The sequence below is a fragment of the Papio anubis genome, chromosome 13, assembly GCF_008728515.1.
Source record: "Papio anubis isolate 15944 chromosome 13, Panubis1.0, whole genome shotgun sequence".
NCBI lineage: Eukaryota > Metazoa > Chordata > Mammalia > Primates > Cercopithecidae > Papio > Papio anubis.
This window is the reverse complement of record NC_044988.1, coordinates 47,790,558-47,816,403: the sequence shown is the minus strand read 5'-3', so window position 1 is coordinate 47,816,403 and position 25,846 is coordinate 47,790,558. Positions and strand designations below refer to the sequence as shown.

At 36.4% G+C, this 25,846-nt stretch overlaps 1 protein-coding gene across 3 annotated transcripts in view; it reads right to left on the bottom strand.

Moving 5' to 3' along the window:
• The window catches only part of ADAMTSL1 (ADAMTS like 1), a 952,161-nt gene that overhangs the window by 232,605 nt on the left and 693,710 nt on the right, over window positions 1-25,846 (bottom strand). For all 3 annotated transcript variants that reach the window (XM_021927825.2, XM_021927824.2, XM_021927826.2), the window contains 3 exons: window positions 23,571-23,728; window positions 12,221-12,332; window positions 7,868-8,006 (listed from right to left, as the gene is read on the bottom strand). In XM_021927825.2, the coding sequence (XP_021783517.2) occupies window positions 7,868-8,006; window positions 12,221-12,332; window positions 23,571-23,728 (409 nt within the window). The remainder of the gene's footprint in view (window positions 1-7,867; window positions 8,007-12,220; window positions 12,333-23,570; window positions 23,729-25,846) is intronic.

The following is a 25,846-nucleotide window of genomic DNA, read 5'->3' as shown; positions in this document are numbered from 1 at the left end:
TGAGAGGCTGGGAGTTGGAAGGTCAGTACTCCTCTCTGCTACTTTCTTTTTATGTTACCTTGAGTACCTTACATCAAGGTTTGGCCATCTGCAAAATCTAAGTACTGGATGAGTTCAGAAGTTTTAAGATGAAGTAAGAGTAGGTGCCTGGAAACCCATGCTATTGGACTCTATCTTACCTGCCCCTTCCTAGTGGCTACTGAGGGTAGAACTCAGAGCTTAGTGGACCATAGCTTGAAAACCACTGAACTAAGATAATTCTCTCAAAATTTCTCCTCCTGTAACACTTCATGACTTCTTAAAACACAGAGAACTTCCCTAACATGTACAGAGGCAAGTTAGGATCCTGCAAATAGAAAATATTCTATAATTAGGTACCATTTTTTAAAAACCATAAACTAAGCAGCAACATTCATTTATCTGGGCTTCCACTGAAATCAGATCAAAAGGAGTCTGCTTTATGCAGATCTGAAAACAGTTTTTTAGACACAAGTTCATTTTCTGTAATAAACTAAATACTGAAGCGTTTTAATATTTTGGGTCAAATCATTGAACACTTCCTCACATCTACATTTCTGGGGTTAAACATTCTTGTTATTAATGAATGTAATTTCTGAACTGCTTTTAAATAAGTGGGACTAATATTTCCTCGGCCTTTGTTTACTTCTTTCTACACTGAGTGATTTAGCCATTGTTTGATTTGAGTAAACATCAGTATTTACATTTACATGAAAGAGGCTTGTGTAACCTGGGTATGTGGTCAATTCAAACACCCAGACTTGGCATTGGTGTGGTTAGCAGTTCTGTGCTGGCTGTGCTGTTCTACGTTGGGATGGAACCAGATCTTACAGGTTGCTGAAGGCATCATGCAGAACAAGGATGACTGTGGGATTCGATGGCATGAATGCTGCACCAGGGATCAGGTAGCCTGCCTTTATGCCTGTCTGTATGTAGAGATGCTGTGGAACTGGAAGAACTTAGATCCACATCCCAATTTGCTTTTGCAAAGTGGCTCTAACACTTAACCTCTCTGAGCTTCAGTTTTTTCATCTGTAAAATATAGGTGACAACCCCTGACCCGCTAACCTAGGGATTGTAAAACTAAATAAGATAATGGATGTGAAGGCACCCTATAAACTTCAAACAGAAGTGACGTTGGGCAAGTTGTTTTACCAGTCTGTTTCTCAATTCAATCATGATAGCTGATGTTTGGTGAGTGCTTGACACCTTACTAAGGACTTTACATATGTTATCTCATTAATTCTCACAGTTACTCTCTGACAGGAATATTATATTTATTTTACAGATGGCAAAACTCAGGCCTAGATAAGAAGTTACTTAGCTAGTAAAGTCTTTTGGCTACAAACGGACGGACTGAAGTTAAAAATGAGGATGGTAACAATACCTACTCTATTAACTCACAGGCCAATTAAAAGAATTACACAAATAATTACACTTTTAAAAGCTTTAAAGTGTACCATAAGAAGTGATATTACTATTAGGGATGATCCAGCTTTGCAGAAAATGGAATTTCCCAGGTAATTGAGTTATAGTTGATTATGTAATTGTCTGATGACGTGTGGTGTATCTACATGCATGGGAAGGGTATGATCATGCATTCTAACAAGCACCCTAACTTTGCTTCATTTATCTCATTATGAATAATACATAAATGTGGAAATGGGATTTTATGGGTTTTTTTTTCTTATTATTTACTGATTACTGCACAAAATAGTATACTTAAATGAGGTTCATCAAAAGGTAAGAAGTTGTTACTTTTCTAAATCATTTACTTACTGTAATAAAACTAAAAGACCTCCATAATTAAGAAAACATTTCATTATACTGTAATTGCTAAATAAGTCAACCATTTTCTTGTCCCTACACTGAGTTTTTTCTGGAGACATACCTGGCCTAAATCCCATGTAAATTAAATGGCAATGTCTCACAGCTGGTAAAGTAGATGTTATCAGACACTTGTGAACTGAGACGTCAGGAGTTGCCAATTATCTTAATTTCTTGTGATCATTATATTTAAAACATCTGATAAATGTGATTTACTCTCAAGATCAGATTTTCCTAGGACTTATAGCTCCTGGTGTTAAAACCACAATAGAGAACCATCTTTCTAGACCCATATAGAATTCTAGAGTTCCGTCTTTTCCTTTTATGGATGAGAAAGCTGATTTCTAGAGAGCTTAGGAGTTTCTCTGAGCTAACATCAACATCATCATAACCATGATCTTAGTCATTATAGCTGCTGCAGCTAACATTTATTGAGTGCTTATCATGAGTCAGGCACTGTGCTAAGCTCTTTAAATGTATTATGCCATGTATTCCTCATGACAACTTTATGAGGTAAGTATTGTTATTATCCTCATTTCACAGGATGAAAAATCTGAGGCTTAGTGGGAATAAGGAATTTGCCAAAGTCTACTCAACTAGTAAGTGACAGAGCCAGGGTCTCAAGCCAGGACATTTTATGCCAAAGGTCCCACTCTTAAACATCAGGCTATATTGCCATTGACTAGTTGGTCACCAAGTTAGTGTGAGAATCACGATTTTACATGCCTACTACATATACCACTTGTTCTAATGCAGAGTATTTCTTTATAGTTGCACTGGAGTTTAATTGAGACTTTTTTTTGGTTCCTGGCCAGAGATAATTGATGCAATTTACTGTGAAACTAAATGGAGCTGGACAAAAAAAAAAAATAAAAGTTCACTTGAACTTGCCAAGAATTGCTGCTTGGTGTATACAAGTTTGGGCATTTGCTTAGGACTGTTGCTCTGAATTCCTTGAGGGAAGGGGGAATCTGGATGCAGTTTCAGCTAGAAACAGATTTGTTTGCTAATAATTGTGGCCATGATAGTGTGATGAGTGAGAGCTTTTTTCACTTGTCCACCTCCTGCCAATTTAAGCCCCCTTCATTACTGCCTTGGAGGGAAAACAAAGGTCTGTGCCAAAAAAAAAAAAAAATCTGCAAAGGTGGTTCTCTTATTGTCTCACAAAGAGTAACTTGCACAAATTCCTCCAGACAGCCTTAACTGTCTCACTGTCTCACAGACTAAGATATGTAAGGCTAAATGTTGTATGTTTTACATCTAAAGCTGCTTTGAAAACGTCAAGGTGCTTATTAGCTGAATTCATGCTATCCCTTTTTAGTTGTTGCTGAACCACAGGGCTTATACTTTGAGGCTTTCTGGCCACATGATGGACCTGACCTTTCACCCAGGAGGTAAAAATGCCACACATCATTGCACAAATTCCAAAAAAATTTCCCCCAGTGTAAGACAGAAGCTTTGATTATACCATGGTAGGCACAAGAGAGGATTTTACATTTGACTAGATCCTAAATGTCTTAGTCACATGGGAAAGCACACAGAACATAGTGTTAAATGTATGAAGCAGAAAATAAACATGTGCTAGATCCCTCACATGCAGGTGAGGTATGTCTCTGGACTTCTGGGAATGCCCATTGGGACTACCAGTAGAACATGTAATACACTGTGTACAGAGCATATGATGGGCTTAGTGATGTCATAGCTCTGAGTCACTAATGAAAAACCTTATTAATTTTAGCTAAAAGTCATTAAATCTTTATACTTTACTTTCTCTTCACTTCTCTTATAAGGATTAAATTTTGGCTCCCTGTTTGAGACAACTTTTGGCCAGGAAACAAAGTGTTTTATCACTTCAGAAAAATGACTGTGTAAATGACACCTGCAGAGAGCAACAAAGCCTTCTTGGGATGAAACTGCTGGGCAGCCAGCAAGGCTCAACTGTTGGTCTTATAGTCCAGTGGACTTAAATTCCTACCTCAGCACAATGTTGAGTTACTATGTGTCATGGATATTCAGGCTTGCTTTTAGAAGAATGAAAACCAAGAATGCCAAATTATTCTATGCCAAGTATCTACTGTATAAAGTATGATCTCAATTATGTTATGAGCTATAGACAAGACTGGAAAGAAATACAGCAAAAGCATTAAGAGAGGTTCTCTGCGGGCATTGGGGATTATTAGTGAGTTCATTGTTTTCATTATAGTCTTTTAACTTATCAACATGTCTAAGTTAGCACTTAGAATCAGCAAAAAAGCCATAAAAACATAAAAATTATTTTGAAGAGTATAGGCGAGATGTCAACAATCTCTCCAGTCTCAAGAACTAGTAGATGAATTAATCCACCACCATGGAAGCCAGTGGATGTTGTCAGTGAGTGTAAGAAGGAGGAACAAAACATGAGATGGGAAACTAAAGAAAAAAGATGGTGGGAACAAAAGGAAAACAGAATGAGAACCAAAAAATAGACAGATGTGTGGAGTGAGATATTCCTGAGACCCCTCCATGCCACTGGTTGCGTTCTCTGTTGATTTCAGACAATTCCTAGAATTTGTTCATGTATTTAGGAGGCTGTTGTAAACTTCCTAAAACTAAAATAATGACTGATATTTATAGTCATTGAGTTTGAAGTTGGAAGGGAGCATGGATACAATTACATGCAGTGACTAGAAACATCCTGGTCATTGGGAGGCTTTATATTGTGTAAAAGACCAACATATATAGACCCAACGCGGATGATATTTATGATTTTAGTTGATTAGTTCAAACGTATAATGTTTACCTATTATAAAGCAAAATAATGAGAATAGGGAAGCTATTTTGGTAAACACAAAAAGCAGATATCAGGGATTGTGGCTACCGGTGGCCATGTCTAGTTTATTTCTTCTTTGTTTTGGTTTTAGATATGTAGTAATAAGAAAATTCTTATTATCATAGAGAGTGTTTGGTAATGAATACTGTTTTTACAGCTTACCTTGCAATCTTAGGGTAGTTATTTTTTCAACTAGACATAACCAAGGAACTCAATCATGAGGGCAAAAGCATTTACTTTGGTAGTACAACACTTAAAATTGTTATAATTTTTATAATTTAACTTAGTGTGAATCAGTTAAAATTAGTTTAACATATTTGAATATATTTTTTGTGAATTATTATTTAAAAAAACTTTAAAATACATAAAACAAAATTTAATTTAAAAAACTGTGGAACAACAGGCTCTGTGGGCACAGTTTGAAAACCACTAATTTGACAACAAATGACCCTCTCTTCCCATTTTGTGGGTGAGAAAATGGAAGCCCAGAAGGGTAAAATAATAAATATAAGGTTGTAGACTTAATTGTTTGATGTGGTTTTTGCTGTCAATGACACTTGCAAGCCTTGATAGGGAATAAAGTTGGCTATCTAACTGGGACTTTGCTTTTCAATTTTTTTTAATTTTTAAATTTTTTTCCTTCTCTTTTCTTACTACAAGTGATTCTACTTTTAAATACTATAATAGGTAAAAATCCTAGTGTGATTCAGGAAAAATGAATAAATATCTCAGTGGCTAGATATAATAAATTTCTTTTGAAATTAAAAATATGTGATTTTATACCAAGAATATTGGTTTTCCCTTTTGGGAATTTCTAAATTTGGACACAAAAGTGTTGGTGGAATATCATTGTTCGCTCTTGATTTTATTATTAGACCATTAAATCTGAGTGAAAAAACAGTTTCCTGAGGGTTTGATTCTGCAATGGCTGATGGAAGAGCAGATCTGTTTTATGGAGTCTCTTCTATCTACTTTGCTTAGACCATCACTTTGCATTTTCTCTTAGAATTCAGAAGTGTTGCTTTGATTACAGCTATGCAAAAGAGTTCAATGAATTTCACAGCAATTTCTGAAGTATCTTAACCTCAGAGTAGCATACTTATATTTTCTGAAGCAGCTGTCCCTTAGACCTTTCTACTGCTAAGTCTTCATTTTCTCAGCTTTGTCTAATTACTTTTTCAACAAAAAAAGCAGCTTCCGGACATTTGCCTATTTTTTCTTTTTCCTTTTCTCACTTATCTTTCTTTGTGTCTTTCTTTTTTAAATAGCCACCTGTCCCAACATTTATTCATGTGCTGTATTAAATGTTTTAAAATAACACAGGACATAGAAAAGGTAGAAATTGCACAGGCAGACTTCTTTCACTGTAGAATGGCCTTTTGCTTTGGGTAATAAGAAATAGGCCAAAAAGCTTCTCCAACAGACAAGAGTGGGTAAAAATCAGAGGCGAGAAAGATTGAGTAAACATTATTATAAACATTTCTTTCAAATTGTTAACAAAATGCTTTTATTTCACATAACTCTCTTCCACGGCCATCTCTTAATTGACTTTTTTTTTTCCTAGTGGAAAAAAGCTTTATGAAGTTGTGGGAAGTGAAACTGTCATTTCTCCTAGAAATATACATAAAAAATTTTCATGGAAATGTGTAAAAGACTTTCAAGGTCTCTCTAGGGCTGACTCGACCTGTCTGAACTAGGATAACTGTGCCTTTCACACACTGGTCTTCTTCCTATTACAGTTATACATAAAAAATGTATAAGTAGAATAATTTTAAAATGAAATCAAATTGCATGGGTTATAACTATCTTGGCTAAAAAATTTCAAACCCTTAAGATTTCCAAAATAAAGAAATCCAAGCACAATTTCAACACCTTATTCAGTTTTTATATTGTATCCAATTTTTAATATATAATTTTCTGATGTAATATGATGCTAAATTAAACTTCACCTAAATTTTACAGTTATAAAATATCTATTCTTTTTGTTCCTTTAATGAAAACCTGTTATTCTGAGTTCACTTTTATGAGGTAGGGAATATGGTTCCTGTGAATTAATTAATAACAGCAATTTCATATCACATGCAGAACTTAGCATTCATAAATGTAAAGATAGAAGAGTACAGGAACATACACCTTAAGAAATTAACAGCAGAAAACAAAAACTAAAATTGCATTGCTTGTAACCTCAAAATAGAATGACTTGCATCAACATTGCCCAAGTCATATTTTAATGAGTTGAAGCTTTCTTTTTGTGCATACATCATTAGTATACTATGATTTTAAAAAATAATACTGGGATGTTTCTCAAAAATCCAAGGAGTTTGAAAATGAATCTTTGTTTTTTGGTATTCCTGATTGCTTTTGTAGGGGAAGGCTTTTCTTATATTCTCTCTCATAAGCTGAGGATGAGTAAGCGACGCTATACTAAAGAGAATCATCAGCAAGTGTCGTCACTGCAAAGGCAAATGTTACACCCATGAAAAGATTCTTGACCTGCACTTCCATGACTACTCATCACCTGAGATATTTCATTCATTAGGCAGATTCTTCACCCTGCAAATAATCTGAGGGCTAACTGTGGATTCCAAAAAGCAAATAATCATGTGTGAAAGTGTCAAGTGCCTGCTTAAAGCTTCTAATTTAAAAGACCTTTTAAGAATCTGACTACTGGGAATAAGTTCTGTTTTCTCTTTAGCAAAGACTGAGTATGTTCAAAGGCAGCAGAACTGTTCTAAGGCTGGTTTTGACTCTATATAATCAGTGTGGACAGGCTAGAAGGAATCAGTTGTAGCCCTGAAATATGGTCTGCTCTGATCATGTCCCGGATCGGGAACAGAGATAAAATGGAAAAAATCCTGAGAACATTGTGTCATCACATTGGTTAAGAACGTTGAATGGTCCATTGGCCTGGACCTTGTTAAGGAAGGAAACAAGGAACCAGAAGGAAAGGAAATCAGAAGAGAAAATGACTCTGAAGAGCATGTCACCTGCTGCTTTATAAAAGGAAAGTCTGTAGACTCTGAGATGGCCTCGCAAAGCAGCAAGAGCAGGAAGCATGGGTACTAATACATGATTAGTAATGGACACTGGACAGCAACGCTATTTATGTTTCATTTCATTTTATTTTCAATGAAAATATTTCCTTTTAATTTAAGAAACCTATTTGGAACTTGAGTTATATTTATGACAAATGAACTAGCAAATTTGACTGACCTGGCTGGACAAGGATCCAAGTTGCACTCCTGAAGCTTGGGTTTGGGTTTGATGTTCTCTGGATAATAGTGACAGTATTGGTCAGCAACCACGCGGTTGCTCCTCAGATCATAGCACTCAGCCGATGTCAGCTGATAACCTGTAGTATCAAACCATCCAGGCAAGTTTAAATGTACATGCCAATGCAATATATTTCTTTATGCATTTTGGCCAGCTCATATCAATGGAAATTATTCCCCAATGCCTTAGTCATTTCCAGGAAAAAAAGACACATAATTGGAAGGCTCATTAATTTTTGCAGACCTCAAGTACTGTGCTTTTCTCAAGTAATCCACTCAAATCTTAATAATTACATTATATAATTAGGCTTGAACTACTTAAGGGCCCAGCCAGATAATAAGACTGTGGTAAGAACTGTTTTTGTTATTTCTTTTATATGATCTAAAAATATAATGCAGAATTCTATATCCAAAAAAGATCATCAGTATTTACCAACCATCTTATACAAGAATGCTAAATTGCCTCCTTAGTAACTGGAGCACTAGGGAGAATAAACTCCCAAATAAATAAACAAAATAAATCCCACATTGCTCCCCTTGCACATGAGGGGCCAGCACAGGATCAGGTCCCACCAGCTGCCTGGGAACGTTACTTTTGCTAAAATTCAACCTGAGTGGGTTGAGTAAATGGACCACTGAGATTCCAACAGTGGACATCACAAATCCTGTTTCCCTGCAGAATTAATAAAAATACCTCCCTGTTACTGTTCCATTTTTGTTATATTCAAAATCTTCTGTCATTCTCTTTAAAAAGTCTCTAGTGAATATTTCTTAGCCTCCACCCACAAATTGTCATTGTTTAAAGAAGCCTCTCTTAAAAAAAAGTATTGTTGACTAATAGTTAATTCTCTTCATATGTTTTATCTTTCCTACCTGCCTTTTTATTGTCCTGTGGATTTCTGGTAGGGTGGTAATCAAGACTTAGATTCTTGGGGTGAAAAATAAATGTACATAGAGAATTTTTAAAAATTAGGCTGTTTATATCATTCTTACCCTAATTAATCTGCCAAATATATTATCCCTAGCAGGTGGGTTGAGCGCTGTTATTGCTAAATATATATTAGGAAGCAAGATTTAAATCATTAAGGGACTTGCAAAAGATTTTAGGAAATCAGAAGGAGGTTTATGAGCCAGATTTCCTGGCTTAAGGCTGTGTTCTCAGACCACCCACAAAAATTAATTGTTCATTAAAGACCCTAAAAAAAGGTCTTTTAAAATTTGACTATAAAGATGAAAAGCATGAAAAGTAATGAAAGCAAGGATAAGAACACTTTTTCCATCTAATATTTGTTTTATAAAAAAAATCAAGTAGCAAAATGACATTTTAAGTAAGTAAATGTACTTTTACTTTTCAATCACATTGTACTCAAAAAGCATCTAATTTTATAACAGGCTAATCATTTTATAATTTTCCAGATAATAATTTCTACACAGGGACAGAATTTATCACATAGTAAAATACAGGAACAACACAGTAAGTTATTAATCTGAGATGATTATTTTTCAAAATCAAAATTTGTCAGCCTAAACCTGTTGCTTTGAAGCTATTATAGCATGGATAAAATGAAGGGTTAGAGCAAAAATGAAGGAAATGACTAAAATCATCAGAAAATCATGTTTTCTAAAGTTTCATATGGTATTTGGAGTAGCAATTTTTACACTAAGCAAAATGTCCAACCAGTTGAATCTGGAATCAGAAACAGAGAAGACAACTTAGAGATCATTTCTTCAGTAATTTTCAAGCTGGAAACTTCAGTAAATTTCACAATAAAGTGAAAGGACGGCTGGTCTCCACATCCCTCACACCTTCACCCAGAACAGTCTTCCTTTTATACTGGCTTCATAATTAAGGTTTCCTTTGAAGCAAGGTTTGATACCCAGAAACATCTGAAAACCACTGATAGTTCTACTTTCTCATTTTGATGTGAGGAAAATGAGGCCCAAAGAAGTAAGATATATGTGAATCTAACATCAATGTTTTTATTATGTAGTGAACTATTATCAAGGTTGCTGACATCATACTCTAATAGCAGCTGTATGTGTGCATATAATTGAAGTGCTATTTCTCACAAAGCATGGTTTTCATTTCTACAAAAGAAAAAAATAACCTTAGATTCTTTCCTTGAAACTATTTCCTATGCTAGTCATTAGTAAATATATCAAAATAATGTATTCCCATGGAACATCAAAGTAATTGACAGTTCGTTTTTAAACAAAGCAATTTTCTTTTTTGAAACAAAGCAATTTTCTTTTTTTTTTTTTTTTGAGATAGAGTCTTGCTCTGTCACCCAGGCTAGAGTGCAGTGGCATGATCTTCGCTCACTGCAACCTCTGCCTCCTGGTTTCAAGCGATTCTCATGCCTCAACCTCCCAAGTAGCTGGGATTACAGGCTCGCACCACCACACCAGCTAATTTTTGTATTTTTAGTAGAGACGGGATTTTGCCATGTTGGCCAGGCTGGTCTTGAACTCCTGGCCTCAAGCCATCCTTCTGCCTTGGCTTCCCAAAGTGCTGGGATTACAGGCGTGATCCACTGCGCCTGGCCAGCTAAATGATTTTCTATTCCTGACAGATGGAACAAGTAGAAACACTCATTCTATCGAAATGCTTAAAATGTTGAATTGACAGTTTTTTATCAACTGAGTAAAAGTATTTCATGGCACTTCTACTGACTTCTTTCAAGCTAAAATCCAACTTTGCTCCATAGAACCACATTTTTCAGTGGTTTGTTTACATTGTGCAGATAGAAAAACATAGGTAAAGATGAATTACATCATACAATGTTTCCCAAAAATTTATGGGTAATCATTTATCTCCATTTTGAGGTACTATCCTTTTATATCTTGTCAAATTAATCTAGTGATACTTCTGTGGATTAGCTAAAGTCAGCCAATTAACTGGTTTCTATGAAACTAGAGCTAGAATTTATTTGATGTGCTACTTTTCAAAAGAACAGACATACAATTTTATATCCATTACATTAGAAAAACTTAGAAAAACGATAATCCACAAATACTGACTCAGTTGGCAATGAATCTAAAATATTCACACACTGATTGTTATCCTTCTGGAAAGAATTTGGTAATGTGTGCCAATAGCCATAAAAATTCTGAAATTCCTTGATCTAATAATCTCACTCCTGAGTATTTACACCAAGAAAATAATTTGAAAGGAGAAAAATACTTAGGTATTAAGTTATTCATTGCCTTATCAAAGCATAAAAGTTAAAGGAACTAAATGATTTGCTGTAGGGAAATGTCTAAATAAATTATTGGGAAATAATTCAATGTAATTATTATGTAAACACTATAATTATGATGAGCAGAAAATGAGGAAAAATAACCTTCTGTGGTAACACAAACGCCTTTTCTAGTAAACAAAATGCTGTTCGTGTTACAAATATGATGAAGAGAGACAGGAGTTTATTTTGTGACTTTTCAGGAGAGATGCATTTTAATGAATAAATAAAGCAAATGGCATTTCTTTTACTGCATGGATGATGGGGTGGAGTTGAAAAATAACTGAGCCTAAGTCTAAAATGCAGAGATTTTTTTTTTTCCTGGTAGCAAACTATTTTCTCTAATTAAGGAAGCCTGATAAACACTCTTTAATTGATAGCTGAATAGATGACTTTACTTCAATTACATGAGTAGTTTACATGTAAGTGAATGGACCTGCCTGTTTCAGGACCAAACTGCTGCCAAATCAGAATATTTCTAGCTGTGACCTTCTACAAAATCAAGGTGAGAAGTAAAGATTGTTTCCTTGGTTGGGTGCGGTGGCTCACGCCTGTAATCCCAGCACTTTGGGAGGCCAAGGCGGACGGATCACGAGGTCAGCAGATCGAGACCATCCTGGCTAACATGGTGAAACCCCGTCTCTACCAAAAATACAAAAAATTAGAGGGGCGAGGTGGTGGGCGCCTGTAGTCCCAGCTACTCGGGAGGCTGAGGCAGGAGAATGGCGTGAACCCGGGAGGCGGAGCTTGCAGTGAGCTGAGATCCGGCCACTGCACTCTAGCCTGGGCGACAGAGCGAGACTCCGTCTCAAAAACAAACAAACAAACAAAAGACTGTTTCCTCTAGTGGGACTCCTTTACAGGCAGAAAATGTCTTTGGCATCTTGGCGGAGGTATCTGCCTTACAGGAGGGCCTCAAGATTCCACTCTGCTAAGAAAGGATCTGGTCCACCACAGTATAAAATTTCTTTCACGCTGAAGTAACTCTACTCTTATAATACCCACGTATTTCCTCACAGAAGCCAACAGTTTCTAGATTAAGTGAACACCATTACCTCCTCCACAGGTCGCTGAACAAGGAAAGAAATCCGTCTCCCTCCATCGGTGGATGATGGGTTGATAGAAGATGAACTGGACTGTACTGTCACTGGAGCCCGAGTTACGAATCTGCAGGAGTCAACAGGAAAGTAAAAGAAGCAACGTGACAGTGCGGTGCTTTCTGGTCCCTTGCAGCTTTGAACAAGAGTATATGGTAGTGTTGATGGTTTTAGGCTGTGTAAGGGACTGCATCGGGGGAGAAATGGCAATGGCAGTATCACTGATCCTACCATTTCACCAGTGAATGGTCCTTGCATGAGCTTTCACTATCATTATCTTCTCAGTTCTGTTGCCACAGAACAAGGGAGAGCAATATCTCAATTTATGATTTCACTATCATCTTAATCCAAGCTGGTATTCCTTTTCTGTCCTTTATTTCCAATCTCTTTGGTATAATAGATAAAATTATGTGGATTTTAAAATGTAGATTCAGAAATAGACAATTTGTTCTAAGAAAATTATATACTGCAGAAAATATACTGGTTTTGGTTAAGAAAAAAGAAGAATTAAATAACACTGCCCATTCAGAGACACATACTGGGCTTCTTGTCAATTTAGCGATTCACATATTTGAGTGTGCAAAGTTACCAACTAGATGCTGGCTAAAATGCAAATTTCTGGGCCCATGCCTAGAGAACTAGGTAACTCAAATGTTGATGGTTTAAGAATAAAACTGAAAAACACAAATTTATGTTATAAAAACAATTATTTACTGAAAAACAATTTATTTACTTTTACATAAAACTGGTGCTTAATGGAAATTACAACTTCTTTTTTTTTTTTTAAAGGGGGTATGTGAGTATGTGAGACAAGTCCTTAATGGTTCTTAAGAGTACAAGGTTGAGAAAACATACTCAGACTGAAGAGAAGGAAAAAGTACCTTATGTCAACAATTTCATGAAGACAGAATGATACAACATTTAGACTGTTGGACAAGGTTTGGACTACTTACTATAAGGAGGTTCCAAGGACAATTGAGAGGATTACTTCTTATTCTACATTGCAACAATTAGAGAAGTATCAGAGTCCAACTGAACCACCTGCCCCAAGTCTTTTTTAAGTGTTTTTAAGTCTTACCATTTTCTTAATTGCCCGTAATGTAGGACACATTGATGGATTTGGCCTTCAGATTATTTTAAGGACAGTCCTATTTCCGTGCTACTTAATTTAACAAGTAGATTAAACATCTAGAATGCAGGGGGAAAATAAGAATATTGAAGAAACAGGGCCAAGAAAAATTGATGGACGCTAAACTCTACATCAGTTTTTGGAGTTTAGATGGGAATATGCAAAAGTTTCCCAGAAAGTCTGAGAGAGGTGGAAAGAAGGAAGAGAGAAACCCTACAGAATGTCTCATATTATCCTGGGATTTTGACCTGTAGAGCATTCACGTATTTTCCAATTAGAATAAACAGTGATACCACTCTACTTTAAAACACAAACAGCTGAAGCAATACAATGTCTTTCACAAAAAAAGAGCACTACCTATAGATTCCTATTTCTCATTTCTATGTGTCAGATACAAGGGTACCTAACTGCTTGCTTAGGGGTGTAGTATTAATCACACTCCTTGGAAAGTTCTTTTTAAAAATTTTTTTTTAAACTCACAAAAGTCTCTAGCTCTCTTGGGATGTCTGGTTATCACAATGGAAAGCTATTAGAAAAAAACCTTTCATTTAAACATAAGATTCATGAAAAAATAAAAGACCAGAACGTTTGTTTAGATTCAAAGAGATGAGTTTTTTGTTTGTTTGCTTTGTTTTTTGCTTTTTCTGTTTGTTTTTGCAGGTGTTCTTTTTGGAATGCTAACCTGAGTCCTGGGAAGTAAGGGAAAAAATCTTAGCTTCCTACAGCCAAAGTGAGGAGGATATAACATCATAATACTTGGAGAAACTCTGTTCTAGAAAGCTTCAGTTTGACACATTTGGTTTAGGGAGCTAAACACATCTGGTATATGTAATTTTGACCTCCTTATGTTAATAAAAAAGAGTATTCAAACCAAACTCTTCTTCCTATAATCACAATGTTTCAGTGTTTCTAATTCAACACAATGATTTCTCACACTAACATGAAAAGACAAGACAAAAACTTTTCCATAGCGATTGACTGCACTGTCATGAGAGCTGGAAGACCATAGAAATGTGTATGGGGGGTTATGGTTAAGCTTTAATTCCATGTAAAATCCAAGGAGTCAAGGAGATATCATAAGCACATGAAAACATCATTAAGCACACAAAGGCTTTTCCAGATAAAGCACTGTGAAAGCACCTTTTCCTTTTTCATTGGGAAAAGGCAGTTTGTGAGCTTTGGGATATTCCCTAAGTTTCTTTCTCTCACTGATGTAGAAACTGTTGCCTCAGATGGGCCAGTAAGGGGACTGGCAATCAGGGGTCCCCCCAACCTGGCTTAGCTCTTCAGTCGCTGCTCTCATGAGGACAGGGAGGCAAGAGGAACCCACAAGTGAGCCACTACTGTGTACCTCTGAGCTGGGATCCACAGTGTTATGTGACTTGGTCACACTGCTCTCAGAGCAACAGGGATGTCATGACTTTGGAAAGCTTGGAAACAGTGAACATACATCAGTATGCCTGCTAGGGAGAGAATAACATGAAAAACTGGTACATCTGTTTATTAAATGTGTCAGTCTACCAGACTCAATTTTGGGTTGTGCTGGTAGTTGACAGTGATACTGTATCCTCAGGAACTGCTGTTAAGACTATTTTAAAATGCTTTTGCTTGGGCTTGAAAAGATATGCAACAATAATAAAATCTTCCTTATAGCAGTTATATATCTATAAATACCACATTTTGAAATAATTGTTATCTTATCTTTCTCCTTCATATTCTATAAACTCCATGGAGGCAGGTACATTTATCCTGCTCATCACTTTTCAGTGTCATCTATAATGTCTGGCACATAGTAGGTATCCAAATAATGGCTGAATAAACAAATGTATTAATGAACAAACAATTGAATTATATACCTTTCAGGTACTTTTGGAATTTCAAACTATTATATGTGATAAATTACTTAATGAGTCATTATCTTTTTATATATATCTGCCAGTTTCCTTGAAGATGTTACTGATCACTTGATCATCAGATGATACTGTTTCATAAAAACCCAGTGGTCAGATGGAGGATGAGGACAGGAAACCAATGACCAGAACTGAGCTTAGTACTGTGGTGGTGGGGAGCGAGGCAGGATTGGGAAGGGATCTGCAGCTCTCAAGAGTGAAAGAAAGATGAGGAACCAGTTCTCTGTCTCTGCATCCTAAACCTAGCTGTGTGATTGGCAAAACAATGTGTGAAATCTGCCAAGAAATGCAGTATATTCTGATTAGCTCAGTTTGAAACGCTTGGCATCTATCAGCAAAAGGGGCATATTTATTGGCGGAGTCACTACCCGTAAAAGTTGGGTAGGAAAATGAACCAGTACTTACTATTCACTTCTTTTCTTTCCTACAGTTGACTTAAACTTTTCCTCTCAAGAACACATGGCTTAGGACAATGGTTTTCCCTTCTATAAGCACGGGTTGATGGAAATGGGGAGACTGTCTAGAAACACGCTGGGTGTCAGAGCGAAACCAATCTGGGATTAAATATTGGCCAATGCTCAGCCTCCAGTGGATAAAAGAATTGGTTACAGATGCTCCTCAACTTACAATGGGGTTATGTGCCAATAAACCCATCGTAAGTTGAAAATATTATAAGTAGAAAATGCATTTAATACACCTCGCTTACCAAATATCCCAGCTTCCCCACATCTACCTTAAATGTGCTCAGAACACCTATGCTGGGCTACAGTTGGGCAAAATCATCCAACACAAAGCATGTTTTCTAATAAAGTGTTGAATATTTCATATAATTTATTAAGTACTGTGCTAAAAGTGAAAAACAGAATGGTTGTATGGGTACTTGAAATGCATTTTCTACTGAATGGATATTGCTGTGGCACCAAAATAAAGTCAAAAATTTGTTGTTGGTTATTGTAAGTAGAGGACTAACTGTATTTCAATCCTACCCAAGATTTACAGGCTGCCCAAGTATCATAAAGGCTTTCTTTCTTTCTGTTTTTTTTTCTTTTTCTTTTTTTTTTTTTTTTTGAGATGGAGTTTTGCTCTTGTCACCCAAGCTGGAGTGCAATGGTGCAATCTCTGCAACCTCTGCCTCCTGGATTCAAGCGACTCTCCTGCCTCAGCCCCCTGAGTAGCTGGGATCACAGGTGCCTGCCACCACACCCAGCCAATTCTTGTATTTTTAGTAGAGATGGGGTTTCGCCATTTTGGCCAGGCTGGTCTTGAACTCCTGACTTCAAGTGATCCACCCACCACAAAGGCTTTCTTAAGCATATTAGCTTGTAGTGCATATCTATAGCTTTCACTATGTGTCTTTTTTTCTTTAGTATTCAGTGGTATGTATCATTATTTCAAACTGTCTAGAGAGACAATTATATATATTTTATAATTATATATATTTTATATAATTATATATATAAAATTATACATATAATTTTATAAACTTACTTAATAAAGTAAATTCCCATTATTTTGCACATGGGATTTCTCTCCAGACTCCTTGTATTGTTTCCTCTTATAATAAAAACAAGTTTTGTATCCTGAATTGTATGCAAGGTTATGTTCAAGGCTGTCTAGAACAAAATATGAAGGCATCGTCTTTGCCTAATACTCTAACTGATACAAGTAAAAATCACAAAGTTTCTGTTCCCTTAGAATTCTCAAAGATGCTATTTTGGTAACAACTGGAATGATGCCAATCTTCCTAACCAAATTTCCCAACTATAGAAATGCAATACCTTTTTAAAATTGTCCTCTGCAGGAAATAAGTGTTCTCTTGTTTTCAGTGCATGAATTATGAGTTAGTGCTCTTAGCTCTGAGTATGCTATTGCTTTCTCTTCTGCTGTGTGTTTCTGCTACTTTTGTAGCTTAGATACTTATCAGTGACTTTCTTCTCTGTCTAATGGCTTTCTGCAGAGATCTTTCAAATGGGCAAAACCAGAATATGTACCAAAATATCTTAGCTGCTTTTACAGGTAGAGCTGAGTTGGAGGTTCTAATGAAGAATGGACCTATGACTGAGAAGGACTCTTCTACCTGGGAAAGTCATTCTCTTTCCTTGGGTCTGCAGCTTCAGAAAAGAGGCACATGGCATAGTAAGGGAGGCAGGGGATACTAAGCCAGCCAGTTATCCAGATGATGGCCAGATCACCTCTAATAATTAATGTACTGACAGATGTCACCGCCAGTCTGCTCTCATAGCCATTTATCTTAATGGCTACATCTGCCAAATTGTTCCTGGGTATATCACTGGTAAATGCATCAGCCTCTCACCATCTTCAGCAAAGCAGCTTCCTGCTGTTGTTTAGATAGAGTATAGTGATTTGTTTGACTGAAAGTTAAAGTGTTTCAAAAAGATGGAAAGTAAGTAATTTGGATCTATCCACTTTTATACACATTATCTCATTTAATCCCCCACAAGGGCTCCTTCAGGAGTGAGGAGTATTTTATTACCATTTCATAAAGGAGTAAACAGGTTCGAGGAGGCAAAGCAATATTCTTGAGGTCACACACCCAGTAAGCATCAGATTATCTATTCTACCACACTAAACTGCCATTGTCAAAATGTATGTAGAGCCAACGAAACAAGTTTAAAATTTTTAGAAGAAATGCTCCTCTAGGAAGCAAGATGAGAATTCAGTCTAGTTTTAAAGGTGGCAAGAGAAGGATATTCCAAAACGTTATTTTGGAACCAAGGGCAATATATAACAATTGCTCACTGTCAGAAAATCTTCCTTTTGCACAAAAAAGTCTTTTCCTTTTAAAGAAACAAAAATGGTATTTTGGCAATAAAATTTCATGGAGATACTGACAAGTGGCCATTCTGATTCCTGTATATCTTTTTCAAAAAGCAATGTGGTGCTTAAATTAATATATAATGCATCCACCAAAGAACTGTTAGAACTAATCAATAAATTCAGTAAAGTTGCAGGATAAAAAAATCAACATATAAACATCAATAGCATTTCTATACACTAATAACAAACCATTCAAAAAAGAAATTAAGGAAACAATCCCATTTATAATAGCTACCAAAAACCCCCAATATTTAGGAGTAAATTTAATCAAGAAAGTGAAAGACACTGAAAACTATAAAACATTGATGAAAAAATTGTAGAAAACACAAAGTAATGGAAATATATCCTGTGTTCATGAATTGAAAGAATTAATATTGTTAAATGTCCATACTACCCAACACTATCTACAGATTTAATGCAATCTCCATGAAAATTCTAATAACATTTTTCACAGAAATAGGAAAAAAACCCTAAAATTAAAATGGAACCACAAAATACCCCAAATAGCCAAAGTAATCTAGAACAAAAAGGAAAATAGCTAAAGGCATCATACAACCTGATTTCAAAATCTACTGAAAAGCTATAGTAATCAAAACACCATGGTACCAGTCTAAAAACAAACACATAGACCAATTAAACAGAAGACAGCCCAGATATTACTCCACAAATTTAAGGTCAATTAATTTTCTGACAAAGTTGCTGAGAAAAGGACAGTAGTGTTTGGAAAAACTTCCATATGTGGAAGAATGAAATCAGACCCGTATCTCACACTATACACAAAAATCAACTTAAAATGGATTAAAGACTTAAATGTAAGACCTGAAACTATAAAACTACTAGAAGAAAACATACTGACCATCTTCAATTAGTCTGGGCAATTTTTGGCATATGACCCCAAAGTACAGGCAACAAAAGCAAAAATAGAAAAAGCTTCTGCAAGGCGAAGGAAACAATCAACAGAGTGAAGAGACAACCTACAGAATGGAAAAAAAAATGTGCAAATCACACATCTGATAAGGGGTTAATATCCAAAATATACAAGAAACTCAAACAACTCAATAGCAAGAAAACAATCTGACTGAAAATGAACAAAGGATCTGAATAGATTTTTCTCAAAAGAAGACATACAAATGGCCAACAAGCATATTTAAAAATACTCAATGTCATTAATCATCAGGAAAAGGCATTCAATACTATGATATCACCTTACACCTAACAGAATTGCCATTATCAAAAAGACAAAAGATGGGTGTTGGCATGGATGTAGAGAAAAGGGAACCCTTGGATACTATAGGTGGGAATGTAAATTGATTCAGCCATTGTAGAAAGCAGTATAAAGATTTCTTAAAAAAATTTGAAAAATAGAACTACTATATGATCCAGCAATCTCACTCCTGGGTATATATTCAAAGGAAATGAAATCAGTATGTTGAAGAGATATCTACACTCTCATGTTCACTGCAGCACTAGTCACAAGAGCCAAGATGTGAAATCATCCTAGATGTTCATCAACAGACAGATAAACAAAACATAGTATATATGCACAATGGAATACTATTCAGCCTTAAAAAAAGAAGAAAATCCTGTCATTTTGACAATGTGGGTGAACCTGGAGAACATTATGTTAAATGAAATAAGCTAGGCCCAGAAAGACAAATACTGTGTGATATTAATAATATTTCTATGTCCAATCTAAAACAATTGACCCAATAGAAACACAGAGTAGAATGTTGGCTGCCAGGAGGTTGGGGTAGAAGTGAATTGTGGGGGAAATGTTGGTCAAAAGATACGAAATTTCAGTTAGGAGGAATAAGTTCAAGAGATCTATCTACAACATGGTGGCTGCAGTTAATAACAATGTATTGTATTTGTGAAAATTGCCAAGAGATAGATTTTAAGTATTCTCAGCACATTACTGGGTATATACCCAAAGGATTATAAATCATGCTGCTATAAAGACACATGCACACATATGTTTATTGTGGCACTATTCACAATAGCAAAGACTTGGAACCAACGCAAAGGTCCATCAATGACAGACTGGATTAAGAAAATGTGGTACATATACACCGTGGAATACTATGCAGCCATAAAAAAGGATGAGTTTCTGTCCTTTGTAGGGACATGGATGCAGCTGGAAACCATCATTCTCAGCAAATTATCACAAGAACAGAAAGCCAAACACTGCATGTTCTCACTTATAGGTGGGAATTGAACAATGAGATCACTTGGACACAGGAAGGGGAACATCACACACCGGGGCCTGTCATGGGGTTGGGGGAGCAGGGAGGGATAGCATTAGGAGATATACCTAATGTAAATGATGAGTTAATGGGTGCAGCACACCAACATGGCACATGTATATATATGTAACAAACCTGCACATTGTGCACATGTACCCTAGAACTTAAAGTATAATAAAAAAATTGATAAATATGTGAAGTAATACATATATTAATTAGCTCAGTTCAGCTGTTCCACAAAGTATACATATTTGAAAACATGTTGTATATGATGAATATATAGTATTTGTCAATTAAAAATTAATTAATAAAAAATAAAAGAGAACTTGTTTCAACTAGACTGTTTTAAGAGACATGTCCACATCTCAAAAATAAAATCCTTCCATGCCTTTTAAAAAAAAATCTTCAAATAGCCATTGGACAGCTCTCTGTGAAGAACCAGATACTCATGGCCTCTATGTAAGCACCACACTGATGGCTTTCTGCTCTATGGTTTATTCCACTTTCTGAATCACCTGACTTCATACCACCAGATCGCCAGGGTAATGATCTCATCTCAAGGATGACGCTATTTTGCTTATTGTGAAGATGGATTTCAGTGTTTCTAATGATGCTTATCAAGGTGAGATTGGTTTGAGACTTGAGTAAATGGCCATTTAAATCTATAAAGAGGATTTGATTAATCAACTATATACATGTGTTATATACATAATGCAAAAGAGACTATACTTTGAATGCTACTGAAAGCTTAATTCATATGATATATATATATAATTGTAATCCTTAAATGATGAAAAATAATAATCAACAGTAATATCTTATTTTCAGCTATTTCTCTGACAAAAATTAGGGAAGAGAAAATTGTTTCATTATGAAGTACTAGAAAAAAAGATCATTTTCTTCTTTTTTTCTCTATATATTTCAATTATCTGGCTCATTTTAAAGTTTAAGTAAATTAATTTAAGAATGACATAATCTATCTTAGAATAACTTTACATTTATTTGATTCCCAGTGTTTCCTAATGAAACACTGAAGAAAAAGATATATACTCTTAGAAGCAACACAAACTATTGAAAGCGTTCTGGACCAGAAGTAAAGAGATGTGATTTTCAGTGCTGGCTTCCCATCAGTGTGAACTCAGGCAAGTCACTCAAATTTCCTGAAGCTAAGTTTCCTTGTGGGTATAACAGAGATGTCAGCATCTGCTCTATTTAAACAATTGTTGTGTGGCAAAAATTCTTTATTCATCCAGCACTTGTTAGTGCTTATTGGGTTCTTCTCATGGAGATATGAAGACAAATACAATTCAGTTTCTTCCCTCAAGGAACACAGAGGTGGGGAGATACAGGCAGAAATTTGGGGTAGAGTCAAAGAATACTCCTAGAAGGAGGAGATCTTGAAGAAGAAGTAAGAGGTAGTGAAGAGAATGGAAGAAGACACGATAAGAGCATTCCACGTAGAGGGCACAGCATCCTGCAAAGGTAATGGGTTATAAGAGTGTAAGGTGCTGGGGGACCTGCCCATCATTCAGGGCTGAAACAGAAGGGGAAAAGTCCAAGGTGAGGTTGGAAAGGTAGGCACAATCCAGCTAAACGAGAGTAACAGATGCTGTGCTATGGATTTGTCTTCTAACCTAGAGGCAATGAGTGAAGGTGAAGGGTTATGAAGAATTAGGGAAGGGGTTTTAGGAAATGCACTCTGAAGGTAACGTAGGCAATGAAATCAGAGGCTGGGAAATTAGCTCAGGGTCCATGGTACTAGCTCAGATGACAAAAAGTAAAGGCCTGTGCTAACACAGTGGCAGCAAGGATGGAGGAGAAAAAACAATGCTGAGAGACAGTTTGGCTGAAGCCTGACCGATGGCACATAGAAGGGAAAATCAGGGTGAATCAAAGGTTTCTCACTTGCCTGGGTAGACAGTGTCTTAATTTGTAAGATTAAAAAAATAAAGATGTTAAAGCAGGTATCTGGGGCTCAAGTTAAACTTAGGCATGTTGGGCTTGTTGTGCCTATGGGTTATCCAAGTGGTGAGGTGCAGAAGGCAACTGGATAGATGTAACACATTTGACAATGCTGTGAGCTGTTCCAATGTAAGTAATATTGCTTGAATCCAGTTACATAATTTCAGTATGTGTATTAACTCTCACAAGGCCACTAGGGAAATTACTATAGTATACATGGTCTATTTAATGGTACTCCAAGGGCTTCAAAGAATAAAGACATCTTTCACTTCTTTACTGGATTTTCTTGCTTAACGGAAATCATTTAACTACCTACAGCATCATTTCTATTGTGAGCTACCTCTGATGGCTTGTAGCTTCTTGCTCACGTTCATGTGGCTGGCGTCTGGACTGGATTAAAAAGAACTACCATGCAGATGGAGACGGAGGACAGTATTCTGGAACCTTTCTCCCTCCAACCTTACTGCCTATTGTATTTTTCTATATGCATTCTTACTTCCAGCTGCCATGGGGTCATCAAGCTTTAGCTTAAATCAAATGTCCTCTGGCTCCAGGTCCCATGATGAAAAATTTATGGAGTCCTGGACACATTACAAGTTTTACAGCTTTACAGCTGAAATCCTTCAGGTCCTCCTGACCTACTGAAGGAAAAAAATATGTTTTATTTTATTGTGATTCCCAAATGTTCTTCTAGTGTGTACATTTTTCCAGCAGAATGTGCATGTAGCTTCCAGCAATGTGTTTTATATTACCTTGAAGAGTAGGGAAGCTCTGATAGAAGGAAACAACTTAGTTTTCTTGCCAGTGCAAAAGAAAACAGAACTTGCCATTGGAAGCATGATGATTGACCAAGTCTGTGGATAATCGGTTTGTTTTTCTCTTTTACTGAGGATAGCCTATATAAGTCAATGACTGTATCCAAACTATTTTAAAAACAATCTATAGCCACCAACTTATGATACATTGGCTTCTTAGGTGGGGTTATTTTATTAATTATAAAGATTGTATTAATTATATAATAAAGATTTCCTATGATCTTAAAATACCATATGTTCTCATAAAGTCCAGGATGAAGCTAGCTCAACACCCTCAGATTAAACATTTCCTGGGTGACAAACACGCTTTCCAAACATATGTCAGAACCTAAAGTCTCTCTCTGCTCAGGAAATTATAAGTAACATTAGTTTGGATGTGGCTTGAAAAGGAGGTATCTAAATTGGGCTCACCTTGACAATGAAATCTGCTGTGAGTGGTCCAGCCATTCTCAGTATCTCTTTGTCTGGAAATTTCTGGAAGTCCACACTAGAATTGTCCACAAGAAAAGTTCCTGTGGAGCTGAGACTGTTTTCACCTTTAGCCCCCTGGAGGGTTTTGGTTTCCAGATCTACATAATCAAACACATGAAGATGAGAGAAAGATGTTCCTAGGGCAACCACAGGCAAGCACATTTCATGCAACAATGTTTAGCGCTAGGTAAGGGAGACACATCATTCTTTATATGACTGACAAATTGAAACTGTGATATCAACAAAATATATAGGCACTGATGAGTCACATAGGAATTTATGCTGCAATTGAAATTATTTTAAAAGTCATTAGCCAGGCATTCAAGGGTTCCTGTCAAAAAAATCTTTGACTCTCCAGATGACATTATTTGGGCCCACTACTTTACTGCAACCCTATTCTTTTGAGTAAACCAATTCTCATACGTCTCTTTTTGACTTCAATCTTGATGGCCCTCAGCCTAGGATACCCTCCAGTTTTCTTTTTGCTCTACAAGATCCAGGGTGTATCTCTGAGTTGCCTCAGTACCTGTATGACTTTATATTAGTGCATTAACCTGTGTTTATTTATACTTTCTGGTTACTTACTGCACTGATGCTATTGCTCAAAATGAAGAAACAATAGTCACATAAGAACAGGAGTTACCATTTTCAGTATTCTCTCTTTTTAAAATTCATTTTGATACTTAGCTTAGTTTTATGCAAATATAAGATATTTCGTAAGTGCTTAAGATAGAAAAAAAGCCCCTTTATTTCTGGAGCATTCAAATCCAGATTTGGCCAATGACAAAGCCTATGAAGCATGTTTTGTTGTAGAAAATCAGAGCACGCTGGGGATGATGGTAATTATGATGTGTGATTCAGAGAAGACTAAGTTCTCATGTCACTGAGAGGTGATTTAGAACAACTGTCTGTTGTGTTGCATGAAGAAAGATGGATGGACTAAGGCTAATGGTTTCCAAAACTTGACAAGAACGTTTGGTTTTGGCAAAGATTCTTCAGCAGAAAAATGGGAGTGCTTGGGTGGGGCTCTGGGTTAAAACAATTTTAAGGTCTCTGGGGGCACTCAAGTACCTAGATACTTGTATTACATTATTGTAGAGGTGGTCTACTTGTAGTTCTCTACTGCAAGGAATATCAACAGCTGGAAAATCTTGGTCTTCAGTTAAATGCCCAGGGACTCTCAGATGAAGTCTGTGGAGCCCTTCTTCTAGAGTAGACAAGACTTCACTCCCTTTCCTCAGAACAGAGGGAATCCCACTGAAGAATATAGGGCACATCAAGGGAATATTGGAGGGAGGAAATCACAGTTGTTGTCATAGGGGAAAGCAACTGCACTACATCTCCTTCCTCTAGCCTTCGTTTCTCAAACTGCCTCACAGGCACTTGTAGAAATATTTCTAGGACATCAATTAACTTAGTTTTAGAAAAATCTCGCAGTTGTAGGCCTGATCTGAGCTTCTGATTCCATTTTATCAAGAGGCTTACAGCTGTCCTTCTCAAGGTACATCTAATTAAAGATGAGCCAAGGGGGCAGACTAGATTGCCTCATCTTATTCTGGTTTGGTCCAAAATATTTAAGGTTGATTTCGCACTATACCAGCTTCTGGGAATGAAGGGCAAAAGAGCTACAAGAGAAGCAGGGTATCCTTTACTCCCACATTCATTTTGCTGAATTATATTTCAAATATAAAAAAAGAACACATAAGGAAAAATGATTTAGTTATACATATGCTACCAATAGTATGTTTGTTGGGAGAGAAAAGCAGATTCCAGTTTGCTTTTCATCAAATCTTTAGGATAATTAAATCAAACAAGGCCAATTCTTCAGCTTCTTTGTGATCACATAATTAGGAAATCTAGGAGACTAGTACATTTATAAAAATAAATTTCCACAGCCGGGCACGGTGGCTCAAGCCTGTAATCCTAGCACTTTGGGAGGCTGAGACGGGCGGATCACGAGGTCAGGAGATCGAGACCATCCTGGCTAACATGGTGAAACCCCGTCTCTACTAAAAAATACAAAAAACTAGCCGGGCGAGGTGGTGGGAACCTGTAGTCCCAGCTACGCGGGAGGCTGAGGCAGGAGAATGGTGTGAACCCGGGAGGCGGAGCTTGCAGTGAGCTGAGATCCGGCCACTGCACTCCAGCCTGGGCGACAGAGCGAGACTCCATCTCAAAAAAAAAAAAAAAAAAAAAAAAAAAAAAAAAATTCCCTC